Here is a 19,742-nt window from a genome sequence, read left to right on the forward strand (position 1 = left end):
ACTTCACAAACCCAATACAAAATCAGTGTTTAGGTTTATTTTACCTTGGTTCCTCCAGCTAAAATGGTGATACTGTTGAGCCGAGGTTGTATCCTATGGTGGCTGAAGCTCTGTGGTGTTCTAGGATTATTGTGGATGATTTTCTTACTCCGAAGCTCAAACATGAACTGGGTTCATAGCCGCAGGCTCAGGTATGACTGGTTGGAATATACAGATGCCGACAACAGCCCGGAGAAAGTGTGCAACTGTTCTGCAATCCTGCACGGAGAGAGGGAGGCACTGGAGCAAGCCAAGCTACTGACCATCACCAAAGAATTCCTCAAGCGTATCCAGATCCCAGATGAGTACTATGTCAATGCTTCCCAGGACTGCAGGTAGGCTGGAACACCTCCCTATGATTACCACACCAAATACAGGTCCTTAATCCTCATGTTGTTCCCAGTGTTAAACTGAGCAATGTGGATGAAACTGTGTGCATATGTGCTATCTGATTAACATTATGTTTTTTTTTTCAATTCCAATCATGTTTATATATGCACATGTACTTATATATATATATATATATATATATATATATATATATATATATATATATATATATATTCTATTTCTACCTCATTTTCTTATTTTATTGTATTGCTTCGAGTATTATTATTATTGCTTATCCTTGCACACGCTGTTTGATGAACATTTTCCTCCACTCGCACCCATCTTGTGTGTTTTTTAAGAGCTGATGTAACGTGAATTTCTCCACTGTGAGATCAATAAAGACTTACCTTATGTTTCATTGTAATGTGCTTTGAGGCAGCACGGCAGTTTAGTGGTTAGTACTGTTACCTCACAGTTAGAAGGTTGTGGGTTTGATTCCCACCTGAGGCATTTCTGTGTGGAGTTGGCATGTTCTCTCTGGGTGCTCCAGGTCCTCCCACATCTAAACTCTAAATCGACCCTAGGTGCGGGTGTGAATATGTTTGTCTGTCTATACGTGGCCCTGCAACAGACTAGCGTCCTGTCCAGGGTGTACCCCGCCTCACGCCCCATGACTGCTGCGATAGGCTTCAGCTCCCCTGTGACCCTTGATAGGAGCGAGTATAGAAAGTGGCTGGATGGATGTAATGAGCTTTGAAAGAAAAAATTGCCACAGCAACGCAAGCCCACGTTTTCCCATGTGTGCTTGTTTGTCAGCAGGAATACGCATAAACTAATGAACCAAATTTAATGACACATTTCGTGAAAGTGTCGTGGCTCGTCTTTAGTCTTCTCAGGATGTCGTCTTTTAGATAACACAAACTAATTGCAAGTGATATGCTAGAAAAGGACACAACACTTTAGAATAATTCAGCCTTAAGCAAGATAAAATGCACAGAGTTTTTAAGTTTATTTAAGCCTTCAACACAGAGCTTAGACAAACTGAGTCCTCTAGAGAGACTGAATATGACAACCGCGCTCATCTATTTATTGGAGACCCGCGGGCATCGCTCCTCCTTCGACTTTTTTATTTATTTCATTCCCAAGACATGGTTTTCTATTGGAAGCGTCCTCTAGTGAACCCTAAGCAGGTGTTAGGCCATTATTTCAATGTGACAAACGCTCCCATTAAAACGTGAAGGATTTACAACTGATTTTTTTAAAAGACCTTCAGCCACAGGTGCAGCTGGCCTGAGGCCCCCCCCCCGCACGTGGCCTCAGCCACAGGTGCAGCTGGCCTGAGGCCCCTGCACGTGGCCTGCGGGAAAGCACCTAAAAGGCCTTGGAAAGCCCCTGACAGACTGAATGACTAATAGAGCCCTTTTTTTTTGGGTTGAACACCTGCTAGTTCAACCAGAGGACATACAGTTAGGATCAGGACACTTGATAGTTCATCATAGTTCAAATAAGGACCTAAACATTCTTCTACAGTCCCTCCTCTGGGACTCGAAAGAGTCCCATTACATCAACTATACTCTTGGGTTGTTTACTGACAAGACATCCTCATTTGTGCATTGCAATAATAAAAAAGAAAAACACATCACTCGACTTACTGATAACTCTGGTGCGGATATGAATATAAGTGATACTTCACACGGTAAATATATTTAAGTGTAAGTGCAGGTGAACCTACATACTAAGGCACAAGGTGATCAATTAGCTGGATTATATCAACGCAAGGTGACATTCAAACATTGAGTTTTGGTGTAATTCAAGGCACTTAAAATGGCCACATAAAACAAGTTACATCAACCTCTTAATCATGGCAAAGTAAAGGCCTTACATTGACATTAGTGCAACCAATCATCTTCTGGCATCTATTGTCTCACTCAACCAGAGGCTCCAACCCATTATACTTGGTTCTACATATTATTTTGTTAAAGCGTCACACATTTATTTATTTATTTTTTAAAATGCATCAAATAACCCCTACGTTACCACTATTTAGTCAACCAATCAAGAAACTATTCTAAGGTTGCGCAGCTATATCTAGTTAAATGATAAACACAATAAATGGTTTCCCTTCATGTCCGTCCTTAAGTCATTTGCCTTAGTCAATCATATAATGGTTTTCATTATAGGCCATTTCTCAACGTTTTCCACTTTGTTTTTCTTCTTTTTCAGCTTGTTTTCTAATGCCCTTTTTGGCCAGACGCCAAATTTAGGCGATGCATGTCTCTTAAGGCATGCTATAATTTAAGAAAAAGGGGTCCCTATGGTGCATCTTTACTACTAAATCTCCAAACACGCCGTGTAAGGGTCCCCTTTTTATAACTTTGCAATGTGATATCTATGTGTACGCATTTAGCTTTATCTGTGTTACGCAGATGATGGTAAGGACAGACATTTACCCGACCTTCGTTACTAACATATATCCTTCTTTGTTTTTTTTTTTTTATTTACACTCAGATTTCTGAAACCAGTCCATAATTCAAACTCAAGAACCAAGGTCATCGTCCGTTTTCAGTGCCATTACGTCAGTCCGCGCTCCTCAGCATTTACTCAGCATCTGAAGTTTTGGGAGAAGTTGGGGAATATGGGGAGGTTGGCCTTTCAGGGGTAGTGGGGGAAGGATCAGGAATTCTGGCTTTCAGACAGTCGTGCAGTTCTCTGATGGATCTTTCCAGCTCCTTGTGCTGCTTGGCCAGGTTGTACAGGGCCCCCAGAGAATTCTTGCCCACATTCAGGGTGGTGGTGGCCAGCCCTAGCTGTTCCCTTTCCATATGCTCCATCATGCTGGCTAGCATGTCCATACTAGACTGAAGACCACACAGTTGAGTATGGAGGCCCTCCTGAGCACAAGAGATGTTGGCATTGTCACGGTGTATCCTTAACAGGTATGCAGCTGTCTGACTCAGTTGTGGCATGATTTCCTCAAATAGCTCATGGGGAATGTGATTTGTGAGGGGCAGGAGCTGCTCCAAGGTTTTTGGAACAGACTCTTGTGGAAGACGAAGCTCTCGAACCAAGATTGCCATGTCCTGTGGGGTGACCATGACCAGATTAAGGTTGTGCAGTCCAGGGGACAGGAAGTACAAGGGGGAAGGCATTTCGTGTGTGGGGGGAGTATTGCTGATGTCGCTCAGGCAAGTGGCTGGGACACTCTGGGCATTTAGCAGCCTGTACAAAGCTCCCCTCTGTCCTGGTGGATGAGTTCGACTAAGGTCCACCCCTGCTGATCCTCCTCCAGAGGTACTGGGCTGATCAGAATATCTCTCCTGCCTTGGGGGTGGAAAGCTGGGGACAGGTCCTAGCAGTGAATTGGGTCTAGGATGCACTCGGGCGGTTGCTGCATATGGCCGACCTTGGCTGCCTCCCCTGGAGGGTATCGTTGCCACTGGCACATGTGACTGTCTCCATGGCATCTGCGGAAGGGGTGTGTTCCTGAGTCCAAAGGGTCCTTCAGGTGATGGTGGAGTCCTTGGGCCAACTCTTGCTGCAGGCAGATTCTGTGAAGCCGTCATCGCTAGGTGCTGGAACGATGAAGATCCTTCTGTTGCCAACTGGTTTAGCTGCTGGATGGATGGCGGCTGTGGCGACCAATCATGTCTCGACCATCCCTCCTGTATATCCTCTTCTCCAAACAGTTCTGAGAGTCCAATCAGACTTGATAGAGGCAGATCAGGCATAGGTCCCTGATCAGGGGAGTCTGGTCTCTCAGCCATACTCCTGTGTCCTAGTAATATACATATACGTTCATTATTACAGCTCCATGTCATTCTTTCAGATATTATCTATCCTATCCCTCATTTTTGTGGGTGCATGTGTGTGAATGTAAATGTGCGTGCATGTCTTCTTCCTCGTCTACAATATCACCAAGCACGGTCCATCCCAGTCCTCCCTATCTGGGGTATACGCCACAATATTAGGGAGCTGGGGGCTGTCGGGGAGGATAATTGGTATTTCATCCATTTCCATGTATTCTGGTTCTCTGTCTATTTCGTTTGTGCTTTCTTCTAGGGCTCGGAGGGCTAACAGTGGGAGCTGTCCTACTGTGGATGAAATCAATTTATTGACCAGAAATTTTATCAAGGGAATACCACAACATATTACCAGCAAGACCGCCACCCCTGTTAGTGCCAAGACTACACCTATCTGGTATAACCAGTCTTTCCATGATATCCACCCTCTCCTTAGAGTCCCAAACAGTGAAAATAGGGGGCCAATATTCATTCCATTCCCTACAATGTATCCAGAATCGTCAGTTTCATTTCTCCCTCCTATGGAGTTACTTAACAGTTCCTGTTGCATCTCTTCAAGTGTGATTAAGAGCTCTGTCAAATTTCCGTCTTCCCCTGTACGCATGGGAATAGCTGTGCAACATTCGGTGGCTTTGATCATAATACAAACTCCTTGTTCATCAGCCATCATCATCTCGATAGCTAATCTATTTTGCATTGTCATTAGCGAGGTGGCGTGCAGTTGTTCGGTTAAGGCTCCTACTGCTGCCAATGTCCAGTTCAGGTATCTTTGCTGATTATACCACAAGTAATTAATCCACTGCACCTCCTGGAACCTAGAACAGATTTTTGGAGTAACCCCGAACAGAGCCAATGCCCATCCCCATTTATCCGCGTCTTCATCTGCTTTAACTCTGCTACTGTCTATGGCTTCTAATTGTCGGGGTATCCCTTCTGGTATCCCGTTTCTTACTGTGATGTTGTAGTCTGTTTTAAACGTCATTATTCCTCTTTTCTTACGAAGTTTCTGTGGCATGGGTTGTATTGAATTTGGCATTTCAATTACTGTTATAGCTCCTGTGAGCATCACAGGAGCACAAAGGCCTTTCCAATTAGGGGACAGCGATGACAGGAGTTTCCTTCTTTGTCCGCATATCCAAAAGATGTCAGCTAAGGGTACCGTTCCCTTAGCTAAATTTGGAGTAGATACCCATGAAGCATGGGTGAGATTCAGTCCAATTACAGACCCCCCTGTGGCCGGTACTATTTGTTCACACTGTATGCCTGCTGCTGGCAGGGTGTGACAGACGGTAATGTTCCATGCTGTTTTGGCCGGTTTGTATTCTTGCTGCTTTTGCATACACTGTATGTGGTGTTTTGGCTGGGTCGTCCCTACCTGCCAATCGCTTATGTATTGTGCTACTAAGCCTTTAGCTATACAGAATGGGTGTATCATCCCTTTCTCTATTTTAATCATAGGTGGAACGGTTCCTTCTGTACTTAGAGGCACTGGACAAAGTTTACTGTCGGCAGCATATTTTTCATCACCTACTGCCATTTTCATAACACATTGTGTATAGCATTCTGCTTGGTCTGAGTTATGTTGGGGGCTCCTATAACAGTTGTTGATATCAGGTAGGGGTTTAGCCTGAGGTATCACACCTTTCCGGTGACAGGCTATGCAAGGCTTTTCACTGATCTGCCTAGCCAAAAATTTCAACCATTGGTAAATAAATTGGTCTTCAACCCTTGTGTGCGGGCTAGGTCTGTACTGGGATCCCATCTCCCTAAGTGACTGCTTGTTTCTAGGCTTCTAATTGTCCTCTTTTTCCTTGGTTTGATTTTTACCCATTTTGTGGCTTCATGTACTGTAACAGTTACGTCTTGCTTGGTTTCCCTGCATCCTCTTTTATCACAAATTACCTCTATGTTGAGTGTTCCCTCCTCTTCACATTTGATGCTAATGGCTTCGCCTAATATGTAATCCCCCAGCTTTTCCTGTATTCCTATGTTCTTGTAGGCTTTTGATTTAATGTATACCAAATTATATGTTTTTCCTGTGTTTAGAATGCCTTGTTTAGCTGCTATTGCGGCCATGGCCACGGCACAGTCCGTTGTATGTTTTGGATGTCTATTTTCTCCCATACTGACCACCAGTAGTATTGTCAATCCCTTGAATAATTCCTTAATCATTGCTCTGATGACTGTTGAGATGTGCTACTAGATGTGCTACTGAGTGAGCCGTCACTAGATGAGCTGTCACTAGGGATGTGTGGTGTATCTGTGCTTTGTCTGGGTTGTACTTCCTGTGGTTCTTCTGTCGGTAAATCTACTAAGTTGCTGTCCGAGTCTGATGTCTCCTGTGGCCTGTCTATCTGTCGGTCTGTATTTCTGTCTGTCTGTTGGCCTGCGTCTCCAGTTGTTTCTGAGTCTGCATCTGAGTCTGTCACTGCTCTATCTGGCAGGGATCCACTACTCTCTGAAGCTGTGCGTCGTCTTTGTTCAATCAGTCTCTGTGAGCGCCTTGGCCGGTGTTCGCCTGGCTGCAGGGAGGCGTGGCCTTCCCTCGGTGCTTCTTCTGGCTGCAGGGAGGCGTGGCCGTCCCTCGGTGCTGATGTAGGGTCTCTGGCTTCTCTTGCTTCCCCCCTTGGCCCGGCGGCTCTGCCAAGACGAGCTTGCCGAGGCCGCAGGGGCGCTGGGCCACCAACCCTACAGCAGTGGTTTAAATGAAACCAAGTGTCCTTACCGTCTACTTTGACTGCTGTACGTGAGGCAAGAATAACTTTAAAAGGACCTTCTCGGCGGGGCCTGTCCCACTTCTTTTTGAACACCTTGACGTAAACCAGATCACCAGGCTGGATGCTCTGATTTTCGAGTGGAATCTCTGCTTCTCTGTCTTCTGTAGCACCTTTGACCTGCAAAAAGATAGTTTTGTGTATTTGGGTTAACTGTCTCAGATAATTATGCCATTCGTCTTGTAGCTGCTCCAGCGATGGTCCTTCGTAGGGTCCTCTCAGGTATGGAATAGGCATCAGCCGACCTGTAAGAGCTTCAAATGGTGTCAAATGGGTTAGTCGGTTAGTTTGTGAGCGCATTGACAATAAAGCAAGCGGCAACGCATCCAGCCAGGTTAGTTTGCCATTGCTGTCTGCTATGATTTTTGCTAGTTTGTTCTTTAAAATGCCATTAGCCCGTTCCACCGCCCCATTTGATTGAGGGTGATAAACACACCCAAACTTCTGTTTGATACCCAATTGTTTGAATGTTTCTTGTGTAACCTTGGCTACAAAAGCCCTACCGTTGTCAGATGAGATAGTATCTGGAATGCCAAATCTTGGAAAGACATCTCGGCACAAGAATTTGGCTACCGTTTTATGGTCTTGATTTGCAGAGGCTACTGCCTCAATCCATCGGCTGAATCTGCATATCACTACCAAAACATATCTCATTCGTTTAACTCGATTTTCAGCTCCCATGTCTATGAAATCCATCATAAGATGTCTGAATGGCCCATCAGGGACCGGAATGTGGGCTAAAGGGGCTGTGAATGATTTCCGGACATTGTACTGTGCACATACCTCACATTCATTCAACAAACGGTCCACTGTAGCTGCCATATATGGTGACCACCAGACAGCTTTTAGTTTGTTCATAATTTGGACTCGCAAACAATGATCGGGTCCGTGGGCCCAAATGATTGCATGTCGTAATAAATTGTTGGGTAACACAAAATGTCCATGACTACTGCGCCACAGCTTGTCCGCTGGCCCCTGACTGCGTGTCTCAATAGCGCCTCGTTTAACCCACATTCGTTTTTCTTCTCCACTGGCCCTACTTTGAGCCACTATCAGTGCGTCAAGTGAAACCAGTGGGGCACAATCTTGGATGGTTAGCAGGGGAAACATATTTTCCCCTTGTGCTCCTTTGCGAGCTGCGTCATCTGCTAGGTTGTTACCTTGAGCTATGATGTTATTATTCTTTTGATGACCTGCACATTTAATGATGGCTATCTCAGACGGTAATTGGAGAGCTTGTAACAGTTGGGAAATCGCTTCTCCATGAGTGACAGGGGTGCCATCTGCTCTCAGGAATCCCCTTTGTTTCCAAATGTTTGCATGTACATGACATACGCCATAAGCGTAGGCTGAGTCTGTGTAGATATTAACACGTTGATCTTTAGCTATCTGGCAAGCCATAGTTAAGGCTTTGATTTCTGCCAGTTGGGCTGAACAAGGCTGATCAATTCCTTGGGACTCCAGTAATTCAAAGGTCTCGCCATCTGTGTTTAGTTTAACAATCCCCATACCCGCATGCAATCCCGCGGCATCCCGAAAGCATGAGCCGTCCACGAACAGGGTTAGATCTGCATCTATGGCGTGATTATACAAATGTTCTCTGGCTCTCAAAAATTTCTCTGTCTCTGCCACACAGTTATGTGGAGTACCATCTAACGGTGTGGTCAATTTGGTGGCGGGATTCACCGTGTGACAACGTTGTATTGTTATTTCTGGAGCGGACAACACAACTTCATATCCAGTGCGTCTAGCTTGTGTTAAGACAAAACGTTGACTGGTTAGCAGGGCATGTAACTGATGCGACGTGTACAACGTTACTGCATGTCCCATGATTATGGATGATGCTTTTTGAAATGCAAAGGTAGCTGCTGCTAGACTCTGATAGCATGGTGGCAATCCTGTTTCAATGTTGTCAAGCTTTGTACTATAATAGGCCAATGGTTGTTTTCCTTCATTTGTTTCCTGCATTAGTACAGCACAAGCATATCCAGCTTTTTCAGTAACATACAAATGGAAAGGTTTCCCATAATCTGGGTTACCTAACGCGGGAGCAGATTGCATGTCTGTTTTTAGGGCCTCAAAAGCTCCCGTTGCCTCATCTGTCCAGACGAGGAGAGCTGCATTGCTTGTTTGCCCCACTGCTCTAATCATGGCACGCAAAGGTGCAGTTTTTATAGCATAATCACAAATCCACGGCTGACTGTACCCTGCCATCCCAAGGAATGAAAGCATCTGTCCCACTGTTTGGGGTTTGGGAGCCTTGATTATAGCCTCCACTTGGCTTGGGGCTATACATCGCGTGGTTCCACACAACTGTCTTCCCAAGTATTCTACTTGTTGTTTGCAGAACTGCAATTTGTCCTTACTTACTTTATGACCTCCATCTGCCAATGCATGCAATACAATTAATGAATCTTTTTCACACTGTTCTTGAGTCTCTGATGCAATAAGGAGATCATCCATATATTGCACCAATGTACTGGGTATGTCAAGGTGTTGTAAATCTTCAGCCAGGACTTTGTTAAAGATGGCTGGGGACAGGTTCAGTCCCTGAAGTAGCCGTGTATACGTTAGCTGTTGTCCCAGAAATGTGAATGCAAACAAATGTTGTGAGTCTGGGTGCACAGGCACACTAAAATAGGCTGAACACAGATCGATTACTGTGTACCATTTTGCTCCAGCAGGGATGCTTGATAGTATAGTATGTGGATCAGGTACTATAGGTGCATCCATTTCTATTATTGCATTGATAGGACGCAGATCATGTACCAGCCGATACTCTTTGGTATTGTTTTTAGGGATAGGGTAGATAGGAGTATTGCATGGGCTTGCAGTTTTTATTAAAACTCCAGCTGCCATTAGTCCCTTAATTACTGGTTTTATGCCTTCAATAGCCTGAGGTTTTAATGGATACTGCCTTTGGTGAGGCAGTTTTGCTCCCGGTTTTACTTTTATTTTTACTGGTAAGGCTGTTTTTACTAGTCCTACATCTGTTTTGCTTTTGGACCACACCACTGGTGGTATTTGCTCTAACAATTTCTCTTGTTGGGCCGATAACACCATCTGTCCCTCTGGTCTAGGATTGAGCTCCACTTTTTGAGCTATAGCCTCATCATTTACTTTTAAATTAATTCGTATAAACTGCTGGTCTTTTGACAGATGTACTTGTGGACTTTCCATGTTTTGCCATTCTTCAACTTCTGAGGCTGTCTTTACCATTGGACCTAGGTCATGGGATTCGTACTTTTCTGAGACTAAAAGGGTCACATGAGGCGTGGCATTCGGCACTTGATACCATTGTTGTTCAGCTGAAGTTAGCTTGACAGAAGCTGCGGCCCCTTGGGGGCCTAAATAAATTTCTGTGGTGGTTATGTGAAACAGCCGTTGATTCATCAATGCATCCCAGCAGCATGCATAGTCAGTCTGTTCTTGTTTGGCATCGAACATCAGGGTGACATGTAAAGGTAAACTAGGTGTATATACTGCTTCATAGTGTTGTTCTGCCCAGGGCTTCCATTTTTCCCATTCCAGTTGGAGATTTGAATTTTCTGGTTGTAACTTCAGCCAGTATACCATGGGTTGCACAGGTCGGACCTTGTTTTCCATGTCCATAAGCACCATAATGTTGGTGAGTGCTTCGTCAGGAAAGTGTATTTGCAGTCCTTGATGGGTACACACTATCTGGGTTTGTAGCTTACATAAAATGTCTCTTCCCAGCAAATTCACAGGTGTATTTTGTGAGTATAACAGGGGTGCTTCAATTGTTTTTCCTGCAATCGTTACAGGAAGTGGGCGTGTAAAAGGTATTATTTGAGTCTTCCCAGAGAAGCCGATGGTCTTAATTACAGACCCAGAGAGGGGGAGATGAGCGCCCATTTTCCCTATGCAAGAGTATGTTGCCCCTGTATCCACCATGAAAGGGAAATCTCTGTTTTGTATATTAACAGTGACGGTTGGCTCTTCCTTAGGTATCATCGAAATAGCCAATGCCACCGTTTCCCCCTCTGTCTTCTCTAGGCCCCCTTATTGCCAATAGGCAGAGGGTCCAACCCAAGGTCGGGCCGGACAATTTCTCATTCGATGTCCAGGTTGTCCACAGCTCCAACACTCATTAGAGGGTTGATCCCCTATTGGGGGTGTTGGTCCCATAGGCGGTCCCGCTTGACTGTTCCTGGGAGCTGAGTTCTGGAATCTGCTTCCAAATGAAGGTTGGCGAGTTCCTCTTCGCCACCCTCCTCTTTGACCTTGAAAGTTCCGTGACTCTCCTCTCCACCCATGACTGTAGGTGGGTCCATTTCCGGGTGTGCCAGTGCTATGGTAGTGATAGTGATGCTCCACTGGTGCTGAGACTTCTCCTGTAGGAGTGCTTCCTGCTGCTCCTTGGGGGCTCTGTGTGGCTGTTACCACAGGTGCCTGTATGGTGGCAGCAGTGTTTGCCGTAGGGCCCGTGCTTGCCGACCCAGAAGGAACAGGGGTCATCATTGGTGCCTGGGTCTTTGTTTTTTGTTTCTTGACTTTGGTTAGCTCTCCCAACTGCATCTGCACCAATTTTTTCGTCAGGGATTTTGCTGCATCTTCTTCTTTTTGTTTTTCTTTCTTGTAGATTTCAAGATGGTGACAAATATGCTCAGAGTATAAAGCCCAATTCATTTTCGATAGTCCCACGACTCCATCTAGGGCTTTCTGAACCTCATCTGGTAAAGCCTTTTTTACAGTTATTTTAAACAGGATTTCAGTTGCTGGAGAATGATTCCATGCATTTCCTGTTTCCTCCGCCCATCTCTTCTGGAATCGGTGCAGGAACTTCTTTGGGCACTCTTCAGGTGTCCACTCCTCATCATCCAATTTAGAGGGATCCAAGACCTCAGGGTACTTTCTTCTCAGTCCTTCCCACATGGAGTTTCTATAGCGATTAAAGGGGACTTCATCATGTTGATTAGTGCCCATCTTTTGTGTTAGTCCAACCTTTCCTGCTAATTCTTCAGTGTCATGTTTTCCCATTACATGCATTAGCAAGGCTTTTATGTCACCTAAAGACAAGGTTACCCCTGCAGTGCCTTCTTCTAAGGCAGTTATCCATCTCCCAGCTCCTTGGGTGATGTCAGGCAGCCTGTTGGCCAGCCCCACCATGTCTGTCCAGCTCCATGGGGTATACACATGGTGACCATTTCTAACCACCAATGGGCATATGAGGTCTTCGTCCTCCTCTTCTTCTGTGGGGGCTCCATACTGTCTTCCAGATCGAGTGCGACTGACTGGTTCCAGGCAGTCTATCCAGTTGGTTATATTCTGTTCTAAAGCCGCTATGTCTTTGGCTACACATTGTTGTCTTTGCCTGAGTCGGGCCTCTTTTGCACTCTCAATGATGATCTCACCAGAAATTTTTCGGGTGGGTGGCTCTATAATGTGATTCCCTTGATTGGGCGTTGATTGTTGTAATATTCTTCTTTCCTCGACGTCCCTATGTCTTTGTATTCTTTCCTTCGCTAGCCGAAGCTGCTCAGCTAGTTCTTCATTATCTCTTCTGGCCAGATCCAGTGTGTCACAGAAGCTCTTGTGCCACTCTTCGGAGCCTCTATAGCCTGTGAAGGTCCAGTCGGCTGACTTATGGTGGGAGGGGACGGTTTTCAGTGGACCTCGATGTGCAGGCGGAGCCTTCAGGTCTCTCTCTTTATCCTCGTCTGCCTCCGTGTCACTGTTATTTGTGGCCCCCCCTGCTGGTCGTGGTGAGCGACCACTTACTTTCAGACTTGGAGACCTTGTATGATCCATTTGACAGACTGAGGACCTGTCTCCTTGTGGCTCTCGAGCTTTTAGTGTCAGTGTGAATTTGCCCTCCACATCCATGCCTTGGTCCTCTTTACGAGTTCCTAATACAAATTGTCCAGCTGTCTTTCCCATATCATGACGTTTATATGGGGGTGGCTCTGCTTCCCAGCTCGGTGCACTGGCTTTAGTGTCTTTGGATCTTTCCTCTGTCATTTTTTCTCTTTTCTGCTGTAGCCTCTGTGCTTCCCGCTTGAACAAGGCCAAAACTTCTTTTTCTTCAGTGCGTTTTTTTGTTGTTATTTACGTTCTTCTGCTGATCTTTAATTTCTTTTTTCTGTATTTCTACCGCAACTGCTTCACACATCACCGGATCAAATGATCCCTCCAAAGGCCATTGCCTGCCCCCATGTGACCTTTTGTGCCACTTTCTCATACATTGGTTGGCCTTAGTGCGTTTTCCTGGATATTTTCTTAGTACTAAGTCTAGCGGGGTACTTTCCCGACCTTGACCTTGAGAGTTACCCATGTAACCCTGACAAACGCTATGTGAGATGTTTCTATGGTGCTCTGGTAGTCCCTCAGGGGCTGTCCTGATCCAGACCAATAACTTGCCGGCTGTAACACCTGTTTTGTATTTTAAACCCTTAAAAGGATTAAATTTCCAACTGTTATGCCCGTCTTCTTTTTCTTTAACTAAATATGAAAATTTACCTGTTTCCCACCGAACCTTCCTTGGGACCACAGTCAGAGCCAACCTAGGAAACAGTTCTTCACCTGGATCGGTTGGCAGTGTTATTAAATGATTTAATGGTATGCTAATTTCTTTATTAGGATCAGCACAAAGCAGCTCCAGCCACGGGGTTAAACCCTGATGCCACAGACGTCTTATCAGCAGCTCCCAATTAATTAGAGGGAATTGTTCTTTCTTTTGTTTCAGATTGATTACCTTAGTAATCTGCCATAATTTTTGATTGATCTCTTGTTCGTCCTGCCAATGTTCTGCTCCTACCCTGTCAAAATAGGTCCTTTCCAGCCAAAAATGTGTCCTGATTCCCAGGTTTCGATGTCTCCGTCAGTCAAGTAATGTTCTGGGAGTATTATTTCATCATCACTTAAGTCTCCCATCAAAGACTGTCCCAAGCATTGATCAGTCTGTCAGCTTTTTCACTATAATCTAAGCTTTAACTCTTTTGATTTATAACCAACTTTATTTATTTAATCCTCTTACAACCCGAACACTTCCTAATGTCTTTGCTCCCGACTTTCTATTTTCCTTCTAATTTTTTAACTTTCTGCTTCTCGTCTTTTTCTGCTATGTTTGTTTATTAGTTTTCTTTCTTTGAAATAATATCTACCTTCTCTGTATTTACATAGCAGTCTCTTATCCTGTCTTTTTCTTCACTGTCTCTGTTTCACACTTTCCTCTCTGCCTGTCATGCACCTCCCAAGTCCTTCTGTTGGGTCTAAACACCTCCTCCTCGTACTCTTTCACATTAATCTTGTATGTCAGCCAGCCTGCAAGCCCTTACAGCTTTGCCTGCAACTCCCCGCTCTCCCACACACCAATCTTCAAAAGCTTTATACACAAAAATTATTAAAAACAACTTTCTATATATCTCTATCTAGACTTCTGCCACTTTTCACTCCGTGGCTTTAAACAACCTTTTTATTCACTTAACACCAATGTGTTCTGTTTAAGCATGTATCTCTTCTTCACGTTAGACAGCTTCTCCGGCGCTGCCAGCAACTTCATATATTATTTTTTTACAAGCCCTCTTTGAGCGTACAATATTTCATTTACTTCTACGCCTTACCGCGCCTCGCGTGCGTATCCTGTGCTTAATATATTATTTTTCACCAGCTCCTCTCTGAGCATACAATATTTCATTTATTTCTACGCCTTACCGCGCCTCGCGTGCGTATCCTGTGCCTTTCTGCACTTTCTTCTACTTTTTTTTTTCACTTACTGAGCTCCTCATGAGCTTAATGTGCCTTTGCACTGAAAATATTCTCTTTTTCTTTTCTTATAAAAAACTCATATTACTGTGTACTTAATTACTTATTCTTCTCCCACGCCCCACAAGCGTGTATTTGGTGCCTTACTGCACTATTTTCTGCTTCATTAATTCTCATGTATTCTGCACTAACTCTTCATTCATTTTTTTTATTTTTTATAGTTTTTCTCTTTTCTTAAAAAATGACGTCCTTTATTGAGCTCTTTTACTTACTGTCAGCTGTGCTACTTTGCACTTTTCTCTTTAAATCTCTTTATCACGTACGGTATTTCTACTGCGCCCCCTCAGGCGCTTATCTTGTGCTTCCTCTGCACGTATTCTCTGTTAAAGTCTTTTTCTCACTTATTTCACTTCAGTCTCTGTTAAACTCTTTAAATAACCTTGTATTACCTTGTATCTATTTGTCAGTATACTCCCCTAAATTAACCCCTACAGCGCATGCTATCAGCCGGCACGTTAGTAACGAATTTCAACACCAATTATTCCCCAAGCATCCAGGTTAGTTCTCCACGCACTCTTTTCCGCACCAGAGTTCATGAACATTCCTGACCTTTCACTCACACAGACATTCTTTTTCCCGGGAACACACACACCTTCTGAGCATTTTATCTACAAGGCCTGATAATTTTCAATCTTATCTTTTTTGTCTTTTATCAATTTTCTTAGTCCAGGTTCTTTTGGGTAAGAGGCAGTTAAAAAATATCACCTGTCAACTTGGGCGGAAATCCCGACTCACTCCTCCAGATCGTGTAGAAGTTATAAAAGGTTTCTGCTTACCTTTTAGTCGTGATCACTGTTATTTACGGTCTGGAGGGATGAGCTGGACTGCCCCAGGCTGCCGGAATGCCCCTGGACCCTCCTGAAGCTGGCTCGCCAAGTTCTGTCGTGGCTCGTCTTTAGTCTTCTCAGGATGTCGTCTTTTAGATAACACAAACTAATTGCAAGTGATATGCTAGAAAAGGACACAACACTTTAGAATAATTCAGCCTTAAGCAAGATAAAATGCACAGAGTTTTTAAGTTTATTTAAGCCTTCGACACAGAGCTTAGACAAACTGAGTCCTCTAGAGAGACTGAATATGACAACCGCGCTCATCTATTTATTGGAGACCCGCGGGCATCGCTCCTCCTTCGACTTTTTTATTTATTTCATTCCCAAGACATGGTTTTCTATTGGAAGCGTCCTCTAGTGAACCCTAAGCAGGTGTTAGGCCATTATTTCAATGTGACAAACGCTCCCATTAAAACGTGAAGGATTTACAACTGATTTTTTTAAAAGACCTTCAGCCACAGGTGCAGCTGGCCTGAGGCCCCCCCCCCCGCACGTGGCCTCAGCCACAGGTGCAGCTGGCCTGAGGCCCCTGCACGTGGCCTGCGGGAAAGCACCTAAAAGGCCTTGGAAAGCCCCTGACAGACTGAATGACTAATAGAGCCCTTTTTTTTTTGGGTTGAACACCTGCTAGTTCAACCAGAGGACATACAGTTAGGATCAGGACACTTGATAGTTCATCATAGTTCAAATAAGGACCTAAAAATTCTTCTACAAAAGCTCCTGGTTCAAGTAAGATTGTGATGTTGATTGGAATTTGTCAACACTGCAAGATAAGGCTGTTAAGATCAAAGTTTAGGATGGATGAGTACTTATCAGGATCAAAGTTCAGTAAACAGGTCCAAAGTCAGTATCAGGGTCAAAGATCAGAATCAAAAGTCAGGATATGATCAAATATCTGTGATCAGGATCAAAATTAATCAAGATCAAAGCTCAGTTATCAAAATTTAAATTCAGCCTCAGGCTCAAAGCCTATCAATCAAAGTTACATTTTAGCTGAGGATTTAAAGTCAATAATTAGAATAAAAAACTGAGGGCACTGATTTCCCTTCCAATTTTTAAGAATGGAAGTATCAATATGTCAACTTTTTTGTCAACTTTTTCCCAAATATTGTGTAAATTTGCTGTATGTATAATTATATTTCATAATACATTTTTGTGTTATAGGAATTTCAAATTAAGCAGGAAGTATGTAACATTCCCTCTGAGCCAGGAAGAAAAGGAATTCCCTCTGGCTTATTCTATGGTTGTGCATCATAAGGTACAGAATGTTGTCAAGACTTTATTTATGTGCACATCAACTTCACAAACAGTATATTATGTGTTACAGTTCCAAATCTGTTTTTGTGTATGATTAGGTGCAAAACTTTGAACGTCTCCTGCGTGCGATCTATGCACCTCAGAACATATACTGTGTTCACGTGGACAAAAAATCCAAACCCTCAGTCGTAGCCGCCATCATGGCAATTACTTCCTGTTTCCCAAATGTCCTTATGGTCAGCCGTCGTGTGAGCGTGGTCTATGCCGGCTGGCCACGTGTGCAGGCTGACCTCAACTGTATGGCCAACCTCTATAATTCCACAACAAAATGGAAATATTTCATCAACCTTTGTGGCCAGGATTTCCCGCTGAAAACCAACTTGGAGATTGTGAGGACGTTAAAGGCGCTGAGGGGTGGGAACAGCTTGGAGTCGGAGAAAATGCCAAATGAGAAAAGGTGGAGGATGACATATACACACCAGATAGTTGATGGGATATTACAGGTACTTCATTCAGTGTAATTTATTATAAATTGTACAATAATATCATTCTGCAAAAGCAAATTTTTCTACTTAGAATGAGTCACTGATTTGGAATCAGCATATTAATTAACCATTTTAATTGTCTCAGCGTACAGGAAACACCAAAGGTCCACCTCCCTTCAACCTGCCCATTTTTTCAGGAAATGCTTATATTGTGGTTAGCCGAGGCTACATTCGCAACGTGTTGGAGGACAGCCGAATTCTTGCACTGATGGAATGGTTCAAAGATACGTATAGTCCTGATGAGTTTTTGTGGGCAACCATCCAGAGAATACCTGGTGTTTCTGGTTCAACACGACCCCACTACAAATACGACATGTCAGACATCAATGCTGTCGCACGGTTAGTGAAGTGGCTGTCACTTGAACATCAAAATGATGCCGCATATCCAGCATGCCAGGGAAACCATGTTAGGACCATATGTGTGTACAGCGCAGGAGACCTGGAGTGGATGATCAAGCAGCACCACCTGTTTGCTAATAAGTTTGATGCAGACAAAGATCCTATTCCAATCTACTGCTTGGAGAAATATCTGAGACACAAGGCTTTGTCTGATGGACTGTAGAGCCACAGCATGCATGCAGGGTATTGTAATCATTCATGTGTGTGCCTGTGTGTGAGAACAAAAGAAAAAAGAACAGTCAGATGGATTTTCACCAAACTTGGTGGAAATATTGCTTGTCTTTGTGTCTCCAGATTAACTTTTGAACCACAATGGTCAAAGGTCAATGCCAAGCAAATCATAGCTAAAAAAAAAAATGTTTACCATAACATCTATAAAGAGCTAATACTGACCAATAAAATATTTGTGAGTGGTTTGGTATAAATGAATGCATGATAAAGTCACAAACAAGTCCTAAAAAAATCACCATCCTTGACTATGTGTGTGGTCCCTGCATGTATGAGTGGCAATAAATATTCATAATCCATCATAAACACAGATCTCAGGTTATAGAGTCATTCTACAACCCTAAATCATGGAACACTGGGACAGTAAATGCAAACCTAAAAAACAGAACAAAAACTCAGTCATGAGGCTTACATTTTCTTTGCCTTTTATTTCACTGCAGACAAAATGAATTATGACGTTATTTCTGTTGGGGTTCTGCCCAGCAGCCTGTTTGGTTGTGTTTTTTTTTTTTTTTTTCTTGTCTTTGAGTTTTCATTTGTTTATACTTTGTTCTGATTTTGTCTCCTGTGGGTGTGTGTTTGCGTCCTTCCCTGCACCCTGTGTGTGGAGGTTTGTATGTGGGTGTGTCCCCCTCTGTCTACTGTGTGCACTTCTCCCTGTCGCTGGTGTGTATGTGTGTGGGTGTGTCCTCTCCTGGGTTGCTGCCGGTGTGTATGTGTGGATGTGTGTCCCTCTGTCTACTTTGTGCACTTCCCCCTGCACATGATCGTGTTGCGCTTGTCCTCTACCGGCTTTGTGTGTGCACAGTTTATTTCCATCATTATATACACTCAACAAAAATATAAACGCAACACTTTTGGTTTTGCTCCCATTTTGTATGAGATGAACTCAAAGATCTAAAACTTTTTCCACATACACAATATCACCATTTCCCTCAAATATTATTCACAAACCAGTCTAAATCTGTGATAGTGAGCACTTCTCCTTTGCTGAGATAATCCATCCCACCTCACAGGTGTGCCATATCAAGATGCTTATTAGACACCATGATTAGTGCACAGGTGTGTCTTAGACTGCCCACAATAAAAGGCCACTCTGAAAGGTGCAGTTTTATCACAAAGCACAATGCCACAGATGTCGCAAGATTTGAGGGAGCGTGCAATTGGCATGCTGATAGTAGGAATGTCAACCAGAGCTGTTGCTCGTGTATTGAATGTTCATTTCTCTACCATAAGCCGTCTCCAAAGGCATTTCAGAGAATTTGGCAGTACATCCAACCAGCCTCACAACCGCAGATCACATGTAACCACACCAGCCCAGGACCTCCACATCCAGCATGTTCACCTCCAAGATCGTCTGAGACCAGCCACTCAGACAGCTGCTGAAACAATCGGTTTGCATAACCAAAGAATTTCTGCACAAACTGTCAGAAACCGTCTCAGGGAAGCTCATCTGCATGCTCGTCGTCCTCATCGGGGTCTCGACCTGACTCCAGTTCGTCGTTGTAACCGACTTGAGTGGGCAAATGCTCACATTCGCTGGTGTTTGGCACGTTGGAGAGGTGTTCTCTTCAAGGATGAATCCCGGTTCACACTGTCCATGGCAGATGGCAGACAGCGTGTGTGGCGTCGTGTGGGTGAGCGGTTTTCTGATGTCAATGTTGTGGATCGAGTGGCCCATGGTGGCGGTGGGGTTATGGTATGGGCAGGCATCTGTTATGGACGAAGAACACAGGTGCATTTTATTGATGGCAT

At 44.0% G+C, this 19,742-nt stretch overlaps 1 protein-coding gene across 1 annotated transcript; it reads left to right on the top strand.

The window, feature by feature from the left end:
• Positions 1–17,922, top strand: LOC117509959 (beta-1,3-galactosyl-O-glycosyl-glycoprotein beta-1,6-N-acetylglucosaminyltransferase-like). Its single transcript, XM_034169567.1, has 4 exons — positions 1–374; positions 16,723–16,816; positions 16,914–17,318; positions 17,446–17,922. The coding sequence occupies exons 1-4, from the start codon at positions 64–66 to the stop codon at positions 17,920–17,922; spliced, it is 1,287 nt and encodes a 428-aa protein (XP_034025458.1). The 5' UTR covers positions 1–63.
• Positions 17,923–19,742: the final 1,820 nt, after the last annotated feature.

This window comes from Thalassophryne amazonica, chromosome 5, assembly GCF_902500255.1.
Source record: "Thalassophryne amazonica chromosome 5, fThaAma1.1, whole genome shotgun sequence".
Taxonomy (NCBI): Eukaryota; Metazoa; Chordata; class Actinopteri; order Batrachoidiformes; family Batrachoididae; genus Thalassophryne; species Thalassophryne amazonica.